The 23,728-nt window shown below is 40.2% G+C and overlaps 1 protein-coding gene across 1 annotated transcript in view; it reads left to right on the forward strand.

Annotated features, from left to right (window-relative positions):
* The window catches only part of SLC26A9 (solute carrier family 26 member 9), a 45,227-nt gene that overhangs the window by 13,291 nt on the left and 8,208 nt on the right, over positions 1 to 23,728 (forward strand). Inside the window, exons 12-16 of the mRNA XM_075850713.1 lie at positions 9,030 to 9,136; positions 9,672 to 9,741; positions 9,920 to 10,012; positions 12,002 to 12,109; positions 21,735 to 22,022. Of these exons, the coding sequence (XP_075706828.1) occupies positions 9,030 to 9,136; positions 9,672 to 9,741; positions 9,920 to 10,012; positions 12,002 to 12,109; positions 21,735 to 22,022 (666 nt within the window). The remainder of the gene's footprint in view (positions 1 to 9,029; positions 9,137 to 9,671; positions 9,742 to 9,919; positions 10,013 to 12,001; positions 12,110 to 21,734; positions 22,023 to 23,728) is intronic.

Genomic DNA, 23,728 nt, shown 5'->3' on the forward strand with positions numbered 1-23,728 from the left:
ATAAAATAAAACACAATCGCCCTTTTCCCCTATCAAGTCCTTTATTATTGAAAAATATAAAATAAACCATACATATTTGGTATCTCCGCGACCATAACGGCCTGAGCGATAAAAATATTAAGTTATTTATTCCACGCGGTGAACAGCGTAAAATAACCCTGTAAAAAACGATACCAGAATTTCTGTTTTTTGGTCACTTTGCTCTACAAATATTGGAATAAAATGTGATCAAAAAGTCGCATGTATCCAAAAATGGTTCCTATATAAACTATAGCTCGTCTATATAGCTCCGTCGACGAAAAAATTCAAACGTTATGGTTCTCACAACTTGGCGAAAAAATACATTCTTTTTACAAAAGCAATTTTATTGTGCAAAAAGTTGTAAAACATAAAAAAGTGCTATAAATTAGGTATCGCCGGAATCAGACTGACCCGCAGAATAAAGTTAACATGTTGTTTATAATGCATGGTGAATGCTGTAAAAAAGAAACTAAAAAACTATGCCAGAATTGCAGTTTTTTGGTCACCTTGCCTTCCAAAAAATAGGAAAAAAAGTGATCAAAAAGTAGCATGTACCCCTAAATGGTACCAATAATGACTACAGCTCATCCCGCAAAAAACAGCCCTCATATCACTACGTCTATGAAAAAATAAAATTAGTTAAGGCTTCCATAAGTCAGGAAATAAAAAATATGCAGTTGTGCCCGAGGGGAACATTTCTTCTGTTTCAAGAGGCGATTTATCAAGGTCCTAAAATTAGGGAACCAGGAAGGGGAGGGCCCAAACATAACTGCTGGAAGCGAGGGTGCCAGTATTATTCCAGGACAACACTTTCCCAGCAAAATTCCCCAAACTGCAAAGGTGCGGCGTGTGGACCAAAAGGTGGATAAGGAAGGAGATTTATCAGTGCGACACTGGCCTATGCATAAAGGATTGCTTCACAGCGTAACATACATCTATGGATCATTTTACTGTTTTTTTTAACCCAATTATTATACCACCTGACTAATCCCCTAATGTACTCTGCCCATCTTACATATGCCCCCACATTATAAACGGAAACACCAGCAAAACCCCAAACAAAACTACAACCAAGCAGATCCACGCTCCAAAACCCAAATGGCGATCCCTCCCCTCTGAACCCTACAGCGTTCCCAAACAGCTGTTTACTGCCACATATATGGCATCGCCATACCAGAGAGAACGCTTTTAACAATTTGTGGGATGTGTGTCTCCAGTGGCACAAGCTGGGCATGACATATTTGCCACTGAAATAGCATATCTACGGAAAAATTTACATTTTTACTTTGCACAATACGCAGCACAATCACTTATGAAAAAGTCCTGTAGGGTAAAAATGCTCACTACACCCATTAATAAATGCCTTGAGGGGTGCAGTTTCCAAAATGGGGTCACTTCTCAGGGATTTCTTTTATTATTTCACATCATGGCCTCTGCAATTGTGAACCAATACTTTGCAAGACGTGGCGAAATTGCCCTGGAAATCCGCAGCGGACATTTTCTCCATTGGTTTCCACACCTTTTTAGATAGGTTCGTGCACACGTGGCGGAAAACTCCGCTGCGGACCACAGACTGTGGTGCGGAATTTGGTGTCCACAGCATACACTGGCTGTTGCGGACGTGTAGCGGACTTGTTGCGGACTCATTGCTGAATTTCTCCATTGACTTCAATGGAGATTCAAAATTTCGCAATGAAATCCGCAGATGTTATGTGTGTTGCGTTGCGTATTGGTTTTAAGAAAAGGATATATCTTAATTCTGGCTGGACCTATGTATTTCTAAGTCTATAGCCAGACTGAGATGAAATGTTTTAAAAGACAGCAGGTAGTACTCTTCACCTGAATACACAAACGGCTAATCCACATCAATTTCCTGCACATTTTAGGCAAAGCCGCAACAGAATCTGCAACGCGGACAGTGTCGGCAGAAATACGCCATGTCTGGCCATGCCCTAAATCACCAAATTAGGCCTCAATTTTACATGGTACTCTTTCACTCCTGAGCCCTGTCAAATGTCCAGGCAAAAGATTAGGGCCATATGTAGGGTGTTTCTAAAACAGGGAAACACAGCATAATAATTAGAGAGCTGTCTTGTTATGGTGGCACAAGCTGGGCACCACATATTGGCATAGCTATGGAAAAAAAATCCCATTTTCACTCTGCAATATCGAGCGCACACTAATTTCTACAATACACCTGCAGGGTTAACATGCTCCCACAGGGGCTTTGCAAATGCGACATAGCGACCAGAAACTAATCCAGCAAAATCTGCACTCCAAAAGTGAAATGGCGCTTCTTCCCTTCTGAGCCCAGCCGTGTGCCCAAACTGCAGTATATGACCACATATGGGGTATTGCCGTACTCGGGAGAAATTGCTTTACAAATATTGGGGTTAATTTTTTCCTCTATTTGTTGATAAAATTAAAAATTTGAGCTAAAGCTACATCTTATTGAAGAAAAGGGATTGTTTTTATTTTCACTGCCCAATTCCAATTAACTCAATGAAATACATGTGGGGTCAAAATGCTCACTACACCCCTCGATGAATTTCTCAAGTGGTGTAGCTTCCTAAATGGAGTCACTTTTTTGGCGTTTTCATTGTTTTTTCCCCCCAGGGGCTTTGCAAATGCAACATGGCCTCCGCAAACCATTCCTGCTAAATGTGATCTCCAAAAGCCAAATAGCACTCCTTCCCTTCTAAACTCTGTTGTGTGTCTAAATAGCCGTTTATGACCACATGTGGGGTATTGTTTTACTTGGGAGAAATTGCTTTACAAATTTTGTGGTGCTTTTTTCCCTTTAGTCCTTGTGGAAATGAAAAAAAATTAGCTAAACCTACATTTTCTTTGAAAAAATTTAGATTTTATCTTTTACAGCCTCCTTCCAATATTTTCTGCAATAAACCTGTGGGGTCAAAATGATCACTATACCCCTAGATAATTTCTTTGAGGTGTCTAGTTTTGCAAATGGGGTAACTTTTGAGGGATCCACTGTTTTGGCACCGCAAGAGCCCTTCAAACCTGACATGGTGTAAAATATATTCTAATAAAAATAAGAAATCCTCTAGTTGCTCCTTTGCTTCTGAGGCCTGTGCTTCAGTACATTACCACACTAGGGCCACATGTGGGATATTACATAAATCTGAAGAACCTGGGCAATAATTATTGAGTGCATTTCTCTGGTAAAACTTTCTGTGTTACAAAAAAAATTGATTAAAAATGAATTTCTGCAAAAAATTGTAATTAAATTTGTCAATTTCACCTCTACTTGGCTTTAATTCTTGTGAAACGTCTAAAGGGTTAAGAAACTTTCTAAATGCTGTTTTGAATACTTTGAGGGGTGTTGTTTATAAAATAGGGTGACTTGCTAGGGGTTTCTAATATATAAGGCCCTCAAAGCCACTTCACAACTGAACTGGCCCCTGTAAAAATAGCCTTTTTAAATTTTCTTGAAAATTTGAGAAATGGCTGCTAAAGTTCTAAACCTTGTAACGTCCTAGAAAAATAAAAGGACGTTCAAAAAACTATGCCAATCTAAAGTAGACATATGGGATGTTAATTAGCAACATTTTTGTGAGGTATAAGGGCACGACCAGACGTGGCGGAGGTTTTCCGCTGCAAATGTTGGTGCAGATTTGGGGCATTTACGCAACGAATCTGCACCAGCGTTTACATATTTGACAGGTAATTCAGACGTTGCAGAAATCACAGTGGACTTGCCACAGATTTCAGTTTTTGCATTGCAAAGGCTGAAATCCGCAGTGAAATTCCGCTTCTTCTCCACAACAGTCAGTGCATGCTGCGGACGGAAAATTCCGCACCGCAGCCTATGGTCCGCAATGGAGTTTTCCGCATCGTCTGAACTGACTTGCCAGAAAATGTATTGAAACAACTGTAAAAGACGGCCGCTGGAGTATTCCACTGCGGACTGTCCGCAGCGGAATTCCACAGCAATTCCGCCACGTCTGGCCGTGCCCTAACTGCCTGACTTACAAGCAGATATATTTAAATTGCTTCGTATCGAGCTATGTATCGAGCAAATTTTGCCAGTAACATAAAGTACAATGTGTCACGAGAAAACAATATCAGAATCGCTAGAATAGGTAAAAGCATTCAAAAATTATTACCACATAAAGTGAAACATGTTAGTAATAAAGGAAAGAAGGGGAGGAATCCTCCAGCTCACCTGACACAATGATGAGTGTCGCTGTCAGCGCCCGGATCCTTCGTGTCGGCACACGATACAGAAACAGAGGTAGCAAGAAGGTTGAATCCAGCGCTTAGGTGGGGATAAAATGGAACAGTTTTCCAAGTTTAATGGTTTTTCTTTAAAAGTCCAATAGGGTATAGTCCTGGTGTGTGAACAATGGGGGAATATGATCCTTTTATCCCCACCTAAGCGCTGGATTCAACCTTCTTGCTACCTCTGAAACCTGTCAGATTTGAAAAATGAGGCTCTGTCAGGAAGCTCAAAAGTGGCCAAAGAGGGAAGGGGTTAAAGTGATTATTATTCCTGTTTGTCACAAAGTTACGTGAAGGTAGACATGGCAGCAAAGAGCACTACAAGACAACTGCAAGCATATATAGGGTTTATTTGTACATGTCAAAAGTTTGAAAATTGTCCTGGTTACCAGAAGTACAAAATGTTCATAAACCCCTGTCAGCGAAAAGGGTTCAAATGCAAATTAATGGTTCATTTACTGTAAGGCTGGGTTCACACAGAGTTTTTTGCAGGAGGAAAATCTGCCTCAAAATTCCATTTGGAATATTGAGGCAGATTTTGCTCTGCCTGCACGCCGATTTTCGTGGTGTTTTTCCCCCGCGGCCATTGAGCGCCGCGGGCAAAAAACGCAGTGAAATATGCTTTCTCTGTGTTGCACAGAAGGGACACAGCGGCAATGCAGGTGATCAGAAAAATTTCTGATCGCAAGCATTTAACAACTCAGATGCCGGTGTTAGATGTGACCACCGTTATCTGAGGGGTTTTTACTGCCCCTTTTGCTTCGGGGTCGATCACCAGCTCCAGCATGGCGAGATGGCGAGAGCTGTTTTACTCCTCTAGTAGCTGGGAGACGTGTGAGCGCTCCCAACTGTGCTACAGGAAGTTTGCTATTGAGCTACCTGTGGCAGCTCTTAATAGCAATGAGCTAATTTTGCCATAGAGTGCAATATTGTGATATTGCAGTCTATGACATAAGAGATCTAATGATCACAGGTTCAAGCCCCCTAGGGGGGCTAACTAAAGTTAAAATAAAAAAGTTTTTAAAAAATATAAAAATTCAAATCACCCACCTTTCCATAGATTACATATAAAATAAAATAAAATAAACATCAATACATTAGGTAACCCCGTGTCCAAAAATGCCCGAACTATAAATTTCTAAAAATATTTTCCAATACGGTGAACATCGCCGGGGCAAAAAGGGTAAAAATGACCGAATCACAGTTTTTTTGCCAATTCAACCCCCCAAAAAATTATAAAAGTGATTAAAACGCCCGACATTCCCCCAAATGGTATTAATAAAAACTACATCTTTCCACATACAAAAACACGCTTTACACAGCTCTGTACACCGAAATATAAAAAAGTTACGGGGGTCACAATATGGAGATGCAAACAAATTTTAGTTTCTTTTAAACTTTTCCAACTTTCTAAAGGTACTAAAACATAACTAAAACGATATAAATTTGGTTTGACCGTGATCATACTGACCCGCAGAATAAATATAACACGTCATTTTCACCATACATGGAACCGTAAAAAAGAAACTCATAAGAAAATGGCGGAACTGCTACTTTTATCCAATTCCAGCCCATTCAGATTTTTTTTCCAGCTTCTCAGTACATAGTACCAAAAGAAAGTATAATTTGTCCCATAAAAATGAAGCCCTCATATGGCTGTGTCAACTAAAAAAAGAAAAGATTTATGACTTTTTGAAGGTCGGAGAGGAAAAAACAAGAGCATACTAACAAAAATTTGTCTGGTCCTGAAAGGGTTAAATAGAATTTGTTCATTTCAATGTGCTTTTCATGCAGCTTAATTTTCATGCTGCTTAATTATACTAATAGAAGTAGGAAAATAGTAGTAGGAAAATTTTCTAGTTTGGATAGGTTCACACCATGCTCTGTAATAACATTTGAAACGGTCCACCAAACATATGGCCCAGACGTACTGTATATAATTTTATAACTAACAATTGAATATGTGTCTTTGACTTGTATTAAACATTTTGCATACAGATGTATTGGCTGCACTTTTAATACAAATGAGGCTGACGTACATTGGCCAAATGTATGCCAAAAGGACATTCCTTGACATATGTTTAGCTACTAATGTCTATGGGCATATTAGATCTATATGGCAGGAGATTTTCCTGGCGTATACGAAAAACATTAGCCCCAAACTTAGTGTAACCCTAGCCTTAGTTATTTTTACTTTTTCTATGAATCCTCACTTTCTTATTAAATATAATGAAAAAGTAAATTGTACTTTTTGCTGATGGATCTCCATATCTTTCAAGAAGAGAGCCACTTTGAAGTAAAACAAAAATAGCACCCAGTGTCCCAGATGTTTCAAAGGTAGAAGCGCCTTTATGAGGCTTCATATGGATCTCTAAATTATGTATTTTACCTTTACATGGAGTAAGAATAAATTGCTATCTTATAATGATTCTTATGAATTACCAAATGTCTGTTTATACATATTAATAATTGTTATTATTCGCTTATTTGTGAGCAATCGTAATGAATATTGCCAGGTCTCAATGCACAAAACGATGATAAAGAATGAACGTGCATACAAAAATATTATCTCTATAGTTAGCAGTATCAGTAAATATAAATGTCAGACATTTATAATACAAATGCTGTTAACAGATGGTGGCATATATACGATGATTGTACTGATGGAAATATTAAAGATTTTTCAAAATACCAATCGCTTAAAGGGGTTTAGAAAATGAAAACAACCCTTGACCATATAAACTATTACGGCATATGAACGTCATAGAAAGAGATCCCTTGTTCGGAACCCCCCTAGTACTGGAGAACTGTCATTCATCTGAATGGGAGTCACGTAATACCACATTTCGCCTGCCTGTCTTAGATGCCATACTCACGGCAATCAGTTGGTCACCAGCGGGTCCTTATTTTGAGAACTTGTTGTCCAGACAATCCCTTTAAGATTACTTTTAGATCCCAGCTTTTTCTGGATCTGTCTCTTTCTCCTGTAATTTATATAAAAGTATATTAGATCTCACCCAACAGTTCTGAGACCAAATGAAACATAATCAGCTGACTTCATGCATGCTGGAAATAATTTGCAGACATTATTTGTTATAGGCAGCTTCTTGGTATATCATGTAAAGGTCATATGATTTGAATGATATCTAGTCAACAGCCTGGAGTTCTGCTCTTTATTTTATCAGTTAAACTTGTTTCAGATTTGAAATCGGCAAAATAAATAATGAAAATAATTTCATAAGTGGTAAGGTAGAAGAAGGAACACCAATATACTTGATACAGGAAGCCAAGCCTTGTAAGAATAAAAACATAGCTGTATAAACTACACTAGAAATTGTATATTATTGTTTGAATGTGATATTAAAGTGTTATCCTCATCACACAATGGGATGGCATATTGCTGTTTGCCATCACTTTGCGATCAGTGAAAGTCTGACTGCCAGGACCCACGCCATCCCTGACAACGAAGGTGCCAAAGCGCTGAATTATTCTGCATCCCCTTCTCAGTTTTCCCTTACACATCAGTGTACCTGGCTGCTGACTCTGCAGGGAACTGCAGTACTGCTCCATACACTTAACTGGAACAGAGTTGCATTTCTCTGCACACCGGGTGAACAGGAGCGCTGCTGTGAAGGGAAAAGCGGTGAAGGGGCCGAGGCGCTAAAGCAGCACTAAACCAGCTCTGTGGTCCCTTCATTCTTACGAACAGTGGGGGTCCTGGCAGTCAAACTGCCACCGTTTGCAAAGTTATGCTATTTCCTACCGATATGTCATCACTTTGTTTGATGTGAATAACATTTTAATGGGAAATTATGGATAAATGCTACAGTGTATTCACAGTTAGAAAAACTAAGCTAATATTCAATTAAAGTAAAATTACTTTATGACAAAGTAACAATTAATCATGGACGACTGGAACAAGTGGCCACCACAACATGCGCAAAATATCAAATAAGTAAATGGTATGCAACCATTTTTTATATTGCTGCAATGCATCTTAAAGAAAAAATTAAGCAACTTTTCAAGTCTTTATTCAAAATATCAGTTTTGTGTCTACATCTCCTATGCAAACCTATGTATCTCCATAGTTACAGACTGCAAACAAACCCTGTGTAGTCTGATCCTGCAGTCATGTGGTACTCTACTCCCTCTGCCTCCTTTTTTTTGCGAACACAGAAAGAGAGGGCAGATGGAAGTAAAAAAAAAAGTTGGTAAATCACACTCAGAAAACCACCCTCGGTCCTGAGATGTGTATTTCTTTATACCTTGTCATAAATAGGAAAAGTGGTGACTGCAGAATCAGTATATGATCAGTGGGGGTCCAAAAACCGGACCCTGTACAGATCAGTTGTTCTGGTTGCCTCCGGGCACTTGAAGTTTTGCAGTGGTCAGTGTCGGAAGCAGAAGGCTCTGACCAATGTATAGCGGCTGTGCTGCAGTACTGCAGCTCTGCTCCTATTCAAGTGAATAGGAGCAGAGCTGCAATACTGCAGCACGGCCGCTATACAGTGTATGCCCCGTGCCCGGACAACCTCTTTAATTTTCGTACATATGGCTTATTGAGGAAGACGTTCCTGTAACTATCATTTTAGCAACATTTATTTTTATCCAAAGTAATTTTTCAAATGGAGCTCTCTATAAATCTACTTATGGCAGTTATATTTCAATCTAAAATGTTAGCATACAAAGTTATGCACATTATGATTTCTTTTCACATCAATTTATTCTATGTATTGATGACTGATTTGTTCATTGTTTTTTTATAGTGTGTTTGGGTTGTGAGTTTCCTCTCCACCTTCATTCTTGGTCTTCCCTATGGTGTTGCTGTTGGTGTAGGATTTTCCGTCTTGGTTGTTATCTTTAATACACAATTGTAAGTTGAATCGTCCTTATGTTTCTACAGCACATATGAAGAATCAACTGTTACAAATATACATCAACGTATGTGAAATGATGAGGACAGGTAGTATTAAAAGGTTAGCGGAAGGATGGAGAATGTCATAGCTGGTAGATCTATCATCCTTAATCAAGTTTATATACAAGGGTGTAACAAGTAACCATGGGGCCTCACATCAAAAGTTGAAAGCGAGTCCCATTTTACCATGACCACTTCCAGCAGCAAGTAATGTTCTAGACATAAATAATGAATGCTTTTTAATCTCCACTCTGGCCCATGTGTCTTTTCTTTTTATTGTTTTACTCTTCTAGTATTCTGTTTTTATATTTCCTCTGTCCCTTGTACGCTACCGTTCATCTACTGTGATAGATAGATAGATAGATAGATAGATAGATAGATAGATAGATAGATAGATAGATAGATAGATAGATAGATAGATAGATAGATAGATAGATAGATGAGAAAGATGGGGCTTAATAGATTTTTGTATACCTTTTTTTCCCCATGTTAGTCGAAATGGTTCAGCACTGGGTCAGGTGGCCTCTACTGATCTATATAAGAACCCAAAAGTCTACAGCAAGGTAAGAGTTTTACTTTCTTCTGTACTTTGTAGTAAGAAAATAAAACTACCTCTATTAAAACAGCCCAAAACAATACTAACACAAACTACTTATATAAGGTAAATGCTTATAAATATGTTATACTTATAAATACAGATTTTTATATGCATGTATGTCCTAACTGTTTTCTTGACTCCAGGTTCAGTCTATTGAAGGGATCAAGATTGTCAATTACTGCTCGCCACTTTATTTTGCCAATTCGGAGATATTTAGACAGAAAGTTGTTAAGAAGGTAAGGTCTTAAATACATTTTAAATGAATACATATGGGCTCTCCTTCAAAGGTGTAACCTGAAGCTCCTTTGTTACAGGGTGGGTGTTACAGGGTGGGCCCCTATAAGGGCCCATGTGTATGTTATCTATGCACCCCCTATAGCTACACCCCTGCTCTGCCGCTTTGTAATGATTCTCTAGTATTTAAAAAATAAACCAGTTTTCTGGTGTTAAAAAGTCGCAAAGAATTGCACATGCCATATTTGAGAATTTTTGTGTTTTCTGCCCCTCACGCCACTTTTTTCAAAATCAGGTGGTGCGTAGTCGGGGGCAGGACAACTAGAGGCCCGAACTGATTAACTACATTTTACCCTAGAAACTGGTGGAAATTATAGCGGAAATCTATGCAACTTTGTCGCATATTAGGCTTTGTTCACACCTGTGTCAGGTCTCTCCGTTGTCCTGCTCCATCAGAGGAGCATGACAAGGGAAAAACTGGAATCGAAGGTTCCGTTGCATCACAGACACCACCAGCGGCTGACAGAATCCATTGACTTTAATAAGTTCCATTGGCTTTCCGACGGGGTGTCCATGTTTTTATCAGAAACAATAGTACAGCATGCTGCGCTATTGTTCCTGGTAATCTCTGCCGGATCTGAGATGGAAGGCCCTAACAGAGCCTCCAACGCAGATGTGAACAAGGCTTAAACTCTAGTCGCCTTCAGTCAATGACTTGTATATGAAACGCCAATCTTAGTAAATCTGGGCCAAGGTTTATTGATTTTTATTTCCCAACAACTGTGACAAAAACCACACATTTACACTATGTGGATTATGTGAGCGTGAGATAGTTTCGATAAGTGGATATTGAAAAATAAATTAATCACATATTTTTTTAGCTCTTGTTAAGTATTTTCCTTATCAGTGTATCGTGTATGCACATAAAGCATACTATAATAAAAATGCCTTTGACATAATCATTGGATTTTATGTGACAATCTCAAAGTACATATATCATTCACTAATGTAAACAGCAGCGGTTTCGGGCAAGTCTACTTTAGATAAATACTTTAATAAAGCTGCCATTCCATTTTTGTCTATATAGTTAACATATTGAAAGCTATCTATCTATATATATATATATATATATATGGATCACACAAACACAAATGTTTGAACAACACATTCCAGCAAAATTAAACACTACGTATATGCAGGTGCAAGAACGCCTGTGACTGTAACTTTATACAGCACGCAAAAAAAAAATGGTGACAGCATTCTGCGAACACTAATGTCACCTAAACCGCTAATTATAAATAAATATGCTTTACTGCTAAATCTACTTACAGTAGGCAGGTTCTTAGTGCACGTTTTTGATCAAAAAGTGTTTTCCCACCAGCCAAAAACGTGCACTAAGAACTTCCCAATTGTAAGTAGATTTAGCATGTTTATTTATATTTAGCAGTTTAGGTGACATTAGTGTTCGCAGTGTGCTGTCGCCATTTTTTGTGTTATAATAATAATGATAACCCTTCTCCTCTTGGCATATGAACCTCATGGAGGGGGTCCCCATCTCAGAACCCCCTTTTATAAACCATGGCGAAGAGGACTCATAGAGGGGGTCCGAAGTGGGGGACCTCCACTATATGACGTCCATATGCCCTAATTTATGAGTCAACCACTTTCACCCTACCATATAAGAGGTGTCATAATACATTTATATGTAAATGTCTAATATTCATATCAAAATTGAAAAATTCTGCACACTGAACATTTTCAGTCTAAATGTCATATGAAACAGGACAAAAACTGCAGCAAATCAGTCCGAAAAATGAATAGCCGGATCTTTTTGTATCTATAATAGCAGATAATGGGATTGTATGATTTTATACTATTAGATCTATACTATATTTACATTGTAATCCCATGTTTGACTGCATGGAGGAGTAGTGTTATGCATGTTATAGCATTCTCAACCATATTTAGATATGGCCTTCCTTATCTCCTAGACTGGACTAGATCCCTGTAAAGTCTATCTGGCCAAAAAAAAGTACCTGAAGAAGCATGAGGCAGAAGAACTTAAAAGGCAAAGGGGGTCTGTATTCATGAAAAGCAAGGTAAGTCTAAGATTTAAAAAAAAGAACAATCTGGTCCTGTAATATTTAACAAATCATCTTGTGTAATTCATTTTTGATTAATAATGATTCATTTTATAATATAACTTTATACAGATTTGAGTTATTGCCTGTAACCACCACTAGGCAGAGTTTAGGAGCTTATTAAAGATTTATCATTCAGTTCAATTGGAACTGTATAAATCTGTCTTCAGTAAGCTCCCCTAGGGGTGGGTACAGGCACTGAAATTTGGACCTATTTAGATTTAAAAAATACACAACAATATAGTAACACTGATTTATAGACTCCCATCTTACATGTCAGTTAGGAACCACTATATTTGGGACAACTGATTTAGTAAACAGCAATTGCCTTACTAATACGACAATGAGAAATGTTAAATACCTAAAATGCAGTGTTGCTTAAAAAGTGCAGATTCAGGTATAATGACTATTTTTCCTGCGCCAAAAATGTATACTCACTAAAGGTCTGTGATAAGTTTAGAGAGGTGGCTCCGACATGACAACTATTCTAAACAAAATGCTCATCATGAAAGGGACACACATAAAAAGATATTATCTATGATTAAAAAATATATATATATTTTTTTATATTTCATCAATATAGCCAATTTCCAATGATTGAAACCAGTTCTTTTAGTACCATAGAAATACAAATTATTGCTATGGATCGTAATATTGTTCAGATGATAGTTATGTCTATGGCAACTTACAAAATGATGCTTGTTCTAAGTACATATGTGGGTGAATAAAAAACCCTTTTTTCACTTGAAAACTATTTGAAGTTCTGCCTATTTTTTGGATAATAGATAGATAGATAGATATGTAATATGACTTTAAGGACAATAATTACTGACACCGGGATTATATTCGTTTTGTCTTTACTGAACATGCAGAAAATATGACAACAGTCAAAAACTTGAGCTCTAGGCAAAATATAACTGGTGCTCGGTAAACAATACAGTCTCTGCTTTTATCCGGCACTTCAATATAACACAGTCTCTTATAATCCATAATGATTAAAATATGTTCTCTTTATCCGGTGCCTTAGGATAATAAAGTCTCTTAGCTTCCAGGTTTAGTGTAATGTGATCTTTGAGGTCCGGCAATGTAATACAATGCACTCTCTGATGATCCGGCACTTAATGGCTCTATGTTACCTTATGCTCAAAATGGCGTCTTCAGCTTCTTGCTCTAAACACTCTCTTCTTAACTTCAGCCGGATCTCCTTAACTTGGAACTCCAGTAAATGCGTGTCTGATACTTCACATTACTTATGCTCTGCTGCTGGCCAGAATGCTCTTTATCTTTTACAGTTATCTGAGTCACAATGTCTTCCTTACTTGCTACAGCTCTCTCAGTCCAGTCTCTGTCTCTTCCTGTCCAGCGCTTCTCAGACCTCTCTCCAGACACTTCCTCACTAGACCTCTCTTGTATATCACTCCACACACTAAACACTGTCGATGTACTAACCTCACAGCGCCCTCTAGTGGCCGGCCACAACCTCCCATTTCTCAATGCCATACAATCCTTTTGCTGGGTTACATCTTTTCCCCCAGGTTTATCAGTTGCCGTCCCGGCAACTTGCTGTGGCGTCACAAATCCTTCAAACCTAGAAGGAAGTCTTCCAAAATTGGATCGCTGAGAATGACGTACCTGTGACAACTCTTCTTCCACAGGAGTAACATTCTCTTCTTGTACTTCACTGGTACTTTCTTGTCTCTCTGGTACTTGAACCGGCGGACTCCACCAACCTTCATCTACGGGAACGGGTGTTGCAACAGGAGGATCTCTAGTGTTTGCTTCTGGTTCACGACTTATAAATGTGCAGGGTCTCAGCATATTTCTGTGTACGGTTTTCAAAGGGCCACTACTACCCTCCGGCTTGATCACAAATACAGGAATATATGGATTGGGCTGACGCACCACCTCATACGCCAAGGTTTCCCACTTCCATTGCAGCTTTCCTGCTCTTCTTGCACCCTGGTTTCGCACGATTACTCTATCACCCACTTGCAAAGGTAGTTCCTTCAATTTCTGATTTACTGTAAGATCATGAGGCCCCAGTCTCTGCGCCACTAAATTATACATTTCTTGTACCTTGCGTCGATGACCCCACATCCAGGTCTGCGGAATCCACTCTTCTTGTTCTTCCGGGATAGGCATCATTAAATTTAGGGGACATCGTCCATTTCTTCCGAACATTAACAGAAAAGGAGAATATCCAGTAGTGGCATGTACAGTGTTATTATAGATCCAGATTAATTCTGCAATGTAGTCAGGCCATCTCTCTTTTTTTTGTTTCTCCAGTGTTCGCAACAACTGCAATATGGTCCGATTCACCCTTTCACAGGCCCCGTTCCCTTGAGGGTGATACGGGGTCGTGCGGGTCTTTTTAATCTGGTACAATCTGCATAATTCTTCTATTACTCGCCCCTCAAAACAAGCTCCTTGATCAGAGTGAAGCTGTGAAGGACATCCATAGGGTAAGATGAAATGAGTCCACAATCCCTGTGCCGCAGATTCAGCCGTTTGATCTCTGGTAGGTACGGCCACTGTGAATTTGGTGAAGTGGTCTATCACAACCAATAAATATCTGTACCCTTGTAAAGACTCATCTACTGTCAAATAGTCCATCATGACCAACTGTAATGGATAATGCGTCTGTATATGCCCCACCGGAGCTTGTTGTTCAGCCGCTCTGGCCAGGGTGCAATTTCTACAGTTCTGACACACTTTCCGTGCCACTGCAAACAGCAAAGGATGATAGTAGAATTGTTGCAACCAACGGAAAGTCTTTTCAGGACCATAATGCCCCTTTTTCTCATGCATCCACTTAACCGTACTTTCTAACTCTCGCTCCGGCAACACAGCTTGCCAGATGGGTCCTTCCATGGTCGGTAGGAATACTCGGCGGTACAATATCCCTTGTTTTACTGCCAATCTATCTCGTTGGCGATATATTCTCTGTCCCACTCCAGACAATCGCAATCGCTCTCGTTGATTGGGTCGGTATCTCTCTAGCACCCATCTTCTTACAGTCCGAATTTGAATATCTTGCAACTGCTGTTTCTTCCATTCTTCAGCAGTCCATTGATCGATGGTTTCTCTTATGGGCTCCACAGTATGCACCGGAGCACTTTGAATATTCTCACCTGGCATCTGATCATGTACTTCATTGGCAAGGAAATTAGGAGTCTCTGTTTCCTCTAACTCCTCTTCAGTCAGTCCTTCAGGCAAATCTACTGGATTACGGGACAGGGCATCTGCATTCCCATTAGCTCGTCCTGGGCGGTACTTCACAGTAAATTTAAATTTGCTAAGTCGTGCTCGCCAACGTTGCTCCATAGCACCCAATTTGGCCGAGTCTAAATGAACCAATGGATTATTGTCAGTCCATAACACACACTCTGCGCCCAGCAAGATATCTGCAAATCGCTCGGTCACCGCCCATACGACTGCCAAAAGTTCCAACCGGAATGAGCTATAGTTGTCCGGATTCTTTTCCCCATCTCTCAGCGTCCGACTGGCATAAGCAATGACACGTTCCCGTCCATTCTGCACTTGAGAAAGAACAGCTCCTAATCCTTTTAAACTTCCATCGGTACACAAAACAAATGGTAGAGAGTAATCTGCATACGCCAAGACAGGAGCACCAGTTAGTCGTCTTTTTAACTCTTGGAAGGCTTGTTCAGCCTCTATTCCCCAAGTGATACTTCTCTTATGATCGACTCCCGGTTTGGTTCCATTCAGTAACACATATAGGGGAGCAGCCACCTTAGCAAAATTCTGTATGAACCGTCTGTAATATCCAATCAGTCCTAGGAAACTTCTAAGCTCTGTTACTGTCTTTGGTACCGGCCATTGTTGCACGGCTCGTACTTTGGCATCCATTGGTTGTACACCGTCTCTAGTAACCACGTGTCCCAGGTACTCAATTCTTTCTTTAAACAAGTGACATTTGCCCGGTTTTAGTTTTAGACCATGTTCTTCGATACGCGTAAGTACCACTTTCAATCTTTCCAAATGTTCTGTGAAAGTGGCTGAGAAGATAATGATGTCATCTAGGTAGATGAGCAAACATTCAAAGTTTAAATCTCCCAAACAAACTTCCATCAAGCGCTGAAATGTAGCTGGTGCATTGGTTAGACCGAACGGCATTCTCAAAAATTCGTATAACCCCATAGGGGTGATGAATGCAGTCTTTTCTCGATCTTCTTCTGCAACTGGTACTTGCCAGTACCCACTGGCCAAATCCAGGGTAGAGAAGTATTTGGCCTTACCCAATGCCAGCAAAGAGTCTTCTATTCGTGGTAAAGGGTATGCATCTCTGACGGTGCAGGCATTCAATCGCCGGTAATCTACACAGAACCGCAAGCTTCCATCTTTCTTCTTTACTAATACTATGGGAGAAGCCCATGGACTTTTACTGGGTCGGATAACATGACTGTCTAGCATGCGTTTTAGCAACACTTTGGCTTCTTGATCAAAAGCGGGCGGAATGGTACGGTATCGTTCTCGTACCGGGTGAGCATTTCCCGTATGTATTTCATGTTCTAAAGTTGTTGTCAACCCAAAGTCTGCTTCATTCTTGGAAAAAGCCTTGGAGTGCTCTCCTAACACTTCCGCCACTTCATCTATTTGTCTGGTAGTCAAATCCGTTCCTTCTAAAGGTATTTGCTCCAGTAATCGCCTCCCAATGGTGTCATTAGCTTGAGTGGTGGCTCGACACACTGTAACCACAGCTACACTTTCACAAGGATAACTCACTTGCCAATCTGAACGGCTTTCCACTTGTTCCTCCCTCACCGGAAACACTTCAGCTACTAGTTCCCGGGGAAATAAGGTTACATTTTGTTTCGTGATATTAACCACTCGTAATAATACTTGTCCAGCCTGCACCTTGCATATCGACCGGGCCACGGCTACTCCTTCTTTCTGCAGAGCTGATTCAATTAACACAGTGGTGCCCTTTAACACTTTATTAGTACCCACTGGCAAGGGTAACAACATTTCATGGCCTGCTGGTACTTGTATACTTCGAGAGGCTGGTATCTTAACCAGTCCTACCCTTCCAGGCCAATTTAACAGTTCTCCATTAATGCGACAATGTTTTAAAGTGCGCTGTAAAGCCATTTGAGAAGGTCGTTGAGTGGGTATTTGTTTCCAGTATTTTGGGCCCAGCTCTTGTGACATTACTCCATCTAAGTCCCGCAATATATTCATTCCTAGAATCACGGGAATTTCAGAGTCCATAGCTTTTTCTACTATGATAACCCCCTTTTTGTTCAAATCACGATTCCATATTGAAATGTCCATTTGTATAACTCCCAGGATAGGGATAGGTAAACTATTAGCTGCCTTGAGTCTTATCCAAGTGTCACTCTTCTCACATAACAAGGAAGGGAAATAAGTTTCAAACACAACTTTATCCATAGTGGTCACTTGAGATCCAGTATCGATTAAACATGACAACTCAACGCCATTGAATTTTGCTACGACGACGGGACATTCCCCCACTATATCTGTAGCATCTAACGCAGGGCTTGTATCCGTGGACTCCCCTGTAGTTTGCCCCTCAACTACAGGTCGTTCTAGTTTAAATTCCTGCGATTGCTCTGATAGTGAGAACGCATGCAATTTCTAGCAATGTGTCCTGCTCGGCCACAATTATAGCAGATGGTAGGGTCTGGAGCATTCCTACCTTGATTCCTCCTATCTGCAAACGACTGTCTCTCTTGTGAGTATCGAACTGGAGTTCCAGGGTCAGGCTTAGTAGTAATAGCGGCTTTCAACTCTCTCATGGCACCTTCCAATGACTCCATCCTTGCCTCCATGTCGGGGTTCTTCTTGGTTACAATTTCTGCTTGCCTGACCACCGTATCAGTGCTGGCCGATTCCTCTTTTTCCAATGCGATAGCTTCCGTCAATAATTGATGAATCGTCATATCTGGTTCTTTCTTTAACTTTTCCTTCAGAGTTCTCCTTAACGGTGGATTCTTGAGACCTATTACAAACTGATCCCGCAATACTACGTGTACATTGGTAAAGGACCCGGCTGATTGTTCTTCTTTACGTTGCAACATTGCCATTATTTCCTGTAATCCATTTGCAAACTGCGCCAGTGTCTCTTCTTCTTTCTGCTGGCGGGCAAAGAATCGCTTCCTTATCATGCCCTCAGAGGACGTATCCCCATACACATCATCTAATAGCTGCCGAATTTGTTCGAAGGTTTGTCGGTGTCGTGCTGGCTGTAACAAAACGGTTTTCCTAGCTTCTCCTTCTAAGGTACTTAGCGCCAATTCTACTTTTAAATGTGGAGCGACATTACAGAGCCGTGCCGCTCCTTCCAGCCGTTCACTCCAATCTTCCAACAATAGATCAGATCCATTAAACTTTGGCAAATGATTTAAGAGGGCTCCCACCGGTATCATTGGATGGGTCACACTGGATGATAATGTTGTCTCGTCCATTGTATCTGCATCCATCCTGCCGGACTACGCCAAGTTGTAATATGACTTTAAGGACAATAATTACTGACACCGGGATTATATTCGTTTTGTCTTTACTGAACATGCAGAAAATATGACAACAGTCAAAAACTTGAGCTCTAGGCAAAATATAACTGGTGCTCGGTAAACAATACAGTCTCTGCTTTTATCCGGCACTTCAATATAACACAGTCTCTTATAATCCGTAATGATTAAAATATGTTCTCTTTATCCGGTGCCTTAGGATAATAAAGTCTCTTAGCTTCCAGGTTTAGTGTAATGTGATCTTTGAGGTCCGGCAATGTAATACAATGCACTCTCTGATGATCCGGCACTTAATGGCTCTATGTTACCTTATGCTCAAAATGGCGTCTTCAGCTTCTTGCTCTAAACACTCTCTTCTTAACTTCAGCCGGATCTCCTTAACTTGGAACTCCAGTAAATGCGTGTCTGATACTTCACATTACTTATGCTCTGCTGCTGGCCAGAATGCTCTTTATCTTTTACAGTTATCTGAGTCACAATGTCTTCCTTACTTGCTACAGCTCTCTCAGTCCAGTCTCTGTCTCTTCCTGTCCAGCGCTTCTCAGACCTCTCTCCAGACACTTCCTCACTAGACCTCTCTTGTATATCACTCCACACACTAAACACTGTCGATGTACTAACCTCACAGCGCCCTCTAGTGGCCGGCCACAACCTCCCATTTCTCAATGCCATACAATCCTTTTGCTGGGTTACAGATAGATAGATAGATAGATAGATAGATAGATAGATAGATAGATAGATAGATAGATAGATAGATAGATAGATAGATAGATAGATAGATAGATTTTATTTGCATATTGGCATTATACTTACGTAGTTAGCGCTGCAGGACGCTATTGCTAATTCAAAAGATATAGCAATCCTTATCTTGACTTTGATAACTTGGCTGCAGCATGATAACTTATCACTTATGCCGTTGAAAACCAATGAAAAATACAAGTTAAAGTTTCTTGCCACTGTGTATTTAATGGGTTACAATTCAAGTTAGGCTTCGTTCACATCTGCTCTAGGGCTCGGTTCCAACGGTCCGTCGGAGCTTTAGGTTGGAACGGAGCCCTGACAGACACAAACGCAAACTATAGGTTTCCGCTTCCATCACCATTGATTTCAATGGTGACGGATCTGGTGCAAATGGTTTCTGTTTGTCTCCGTTGTGCAAGGGTTCCGTCTTTTTGACGGAATCAATACCTTAGTTGACTGAAATCAATGGTATTGAAGTCAATGGTGATGGAAACGGAAACCTATGGTTTCCGTTTGTGTCTGTCAGGGCTCTGATTCGACGGAAAGCTCCTACGGAATGTCGGAACGGAGCCCTAGCACAGATGTGAATGAAGCCATAAGTACATCTGTATTCATGCTGGTGAGTCGATAATTAATTATTATGCTACACCTGAGGCACTATTTCTGATAATTATAATACTATGCACTTTATAAATTTTTTGTACAATATGAATTAATCATGTTTATGCAATATTTATGCTTTTCTATAGTTATAAAATATATTATGCACTGATACTAAAATATATAATCTGTATTATATATTTTTGTATGCTTCTTTATAATCATTGTTAAGGAATTGCTGAGGGTTTATATTCCCAACCTGTACACCTATTCAATGCTTGAGAAAAACTCTATTGAGTGAGCTGAAATGTTGCACGTTATACTGTAGGTGAATAAAGGATTCACTTTATTTCATAGAAATCTGGAGTGCTGCCTTTTCCTTCTTTATAGATAGATATATATAAATAAATAGATAGAAATATAGATAGGGGAAGAAAGAAAGATAGATACACAGATAGATGATAGATAGATAGATAGATAGATAGATAGATAGATAGATAGATAGATAGATAGATAGATAGATAGATAGATAGATAGATAGATAGATAGATAGATAGATAGATAGATAGATAAATAGATAAATGATAGATACAAACACAACACAAAGAACACAAAAGTTTGAACAGCACATTCCAATAAAATGAAAGAAAACGTGTATACAGGTGCAAGAACGCCTGTGACTGCAAACTTATACACAAGAAAATGGCGATAGCACACTGCGAACACTAATGCCACCGAAGCCAATAAATATAAATAAATATGCATTACTGCTAAATCTACTTACAATAGGGAGGTTCTTAGCACACCTGCCATGACAAGGCAACCTCTATGAGGTGGGAACCTATGCTGCTGTAACGTCCGTGGTAGCTGACCACGAACTCCTTCCATCCAGTCGACTCCCTTCTCTCCAGAGATATCTGCACATACGGCCGTCCTGTTCCACAGTGACCACCAGGGTGCGCCCGCGAGCTCAGCCAAAGCGCACGCATGTGGGAGATCGAGCTGATTACTCCCAGAGCACCTTGGGCTATAAGAAGGTCCCAGCCCCATCCTCCCATGCCTGAGCATTGTTGTCGTATCCTAAGTTTGTCTTGCAAATGGTCCCCAAGTGTTTCCTGCTCCCAGTGTTCCCTGTTCCTATATCCTGTAACCTGTATCCTGATCTAGTGCCATGCTGAGCTGTAGCCGTGCTGTGCTGTATACCACGCCTGTCCTGCTATTCCACGCCTGACGTCTACCTGCTGCCTATTCCCAGCCAAGCTTGCCTTGCTACTGTCCGAGCTGCCACAGGTACCCTATATGAACTATAGACTCTGACCTGCGCCCTGTTGGCCAGCTGCCATACTGCCAAGGCGGTACGGCCCAGTGGGTTCACAAACCCTACATGACAGCTGCACATGGTGGGCTCACACAATTTGATCAAAATGTGCGCTAAGAACCTCCCTATTGTAAGTAGATTTAGCAATAATGCATATTTATTTATATTTAGTGGCTTAGGTGGCATTAGTGTTCGCAGTGCGTTGTCGCCATTTTCTTGTGTGCTAGATAGATAGATAGATATGACATAGCTAGATAGATAGATAGATAGATAGATAGATAGATAGATAGATAGATAGATAGATAGATAGATAGATAGATAGATAGATAGATAGATAGAAATGAGGTAGGTAGGTAATTATAATTATTCGATGAATTCACATGTGCTCTTTATTCTTTTCTCTGCTATGCAGACATTATCACTGCAAGAACTACAAGAGGATTTTGATGGTGCGCCCCCAACGGATTCCAACAACAACAGTACAGTGAACGGAACAAACAGTACAGTCAGTTACATAGCATCAAACACTCTGACAGTGGGGACATCGATTCCCACCATTATTCCAAATGGTGTATCCACCCCAGCACAAACTGAAGACTCTATCATCATGGCACCTCCAATTGTTAATTTCCATACCGTCATCATTGATATGAGTGGTGTGTGCTTCGTAGATCTGATGGGTATCAAAGCCTTAGGGAAGGTATTTATTGAATAACAGTTGATAAAAAGCTTCGGAATTTGTCTGTCGGACAGACACTGCACATTTTTGGATGATGACACACTGGCCTACATTTACTAAGACTTGCCATTCTAAGAAAAAGAGGCAGTTGGAGTGACTGATTTGCAACAAATTTTTTAACAGACGCACGCCTCTTAATAAATTTGGCACATTTCAAACTCTCTGACAGTCAGAAAAAAAATCGATGGCTTCTTTAAGTAGGTGCGGATTGGCACCAGAATTTGTACTATTTTCACTTACGTGGCCTAAGCTATGTCTATACAAAAACTGTGCCCACATCTCTTGCCACTTTCAAACCCGACGAGTGACGAAAAATGTTGCAAATTATAGCGCAAATTTGTTGCACGCCCCTTTCTGTGACTTTTTTTTAAGCCATATACTTCTTAGTAAATGTCTGCCACTAAGTTTTTAAGATTAGAGGTTTAAAGAGGCTCTGTCACCACATTATAAGTGCCCTATCTCCTACATAAGGAGATCGGCACTGTAATGTAGGTAACAGCAGTGTTTTTTTATTTAGAAAAACAATCTATTTTCACCAAGTTATGAGCGATTTTAGCTTTATGTTAATTACTTTATTAATGCCCAACAGGGCGTGTTTTTACTTTTTGATCAAGTGGGCGTTGTGGAGAGAAGTGTATGATCCTGACCAATCAGCGTCATACACTTCTCCCCATTAAGTTACTCTGCACATAGTGATACTACGTTGTTCACTATGTGCAGTCACAAACACACACATTAACGTTACTGAAGTGTCTTGACAGTAAATAGACATCGCGTCCAACCAGGACGCGATGTCTATTCTCAATCCGAACGCTTCGGTAGGGTTTGTGTGTTACTTACAGCACAGCACATCGAGATCTCGCGAGATTACGCTTGCTCTGTTGTAAGTACCACAGAAACGTTACGGAAGTGTCGGGATTGTGAATAGACATCCCGTCCTGGCTGGAAGGAATGTCTATTCACTGTGTAAACACTTCAGTAACGTTAATGTGTCAGTATAAGACAGCACATACTGATCTAGCAGGATCCCTATGCACTGACTAAATAAATGGAGAGAAGTGTATGACGCTGATTGGTCTCTGATTGGTCAGAGTCATACACTTCTCTTTACAATGCCCACTTGGTCTAAAGTAAAAACATGCCCAGTTGGGTATTAAGAAAGTAATTATCATAAAGCTCATAACGTGGTAAAAATAGATTGTTTTTCTAAATAAAAAGCACTGCTGTCACCTACATTATAGCGCCCATCTCCTTATGTAGGAGATAGCGCACTTATAATGTGGTGACAGAGCCTCTTTAAGAGGTGAGGTAACATGAGGGGAAAAGAGGGGTGGTAAGTTGAGCATACTTATTTTTAACTGTCTGATGAGGATAGGGGATAGTCTGATGGGAGGTGGTAGTACGATCTGGGAGGGAAAAATACAGGGCCCATCATGGGCCTCTACTTTGCTACGACCTACAGAGTGAAAACTATGCCAGTGGAGTACATTTCTTCTGTTGTTTACACCAGTTTTCTGGCATAAATTCTAATAAATTTGTTGGGCCGCTGTGGGCCCACATCCTGTAGGGAAGCAGGGCCCCTTTTCACAAAAGTACCAAAGGCCAAGTAAAAAGTCCAAAAGTTGCAATTTGCAACACAAATTGGGACGTTTAGGCACTTAAACGGT

Source organism: Rhinoderma darwinii, chromosome 2 (assembly GCF_050947455.1).
Source record: "Rhinoderma darwinii isolate aRhiDar2 chromosome 2, aRhiDar2.hap1, whole genome shotgun sequence".
NCBI classification, from domain to species: domain Eukaryota; kingdom Metazoa; phylum Chordata; class Amphibia; order Anura; family Rhinodermatidae; genus Rhinoderma; species Rhinoderma darwinii.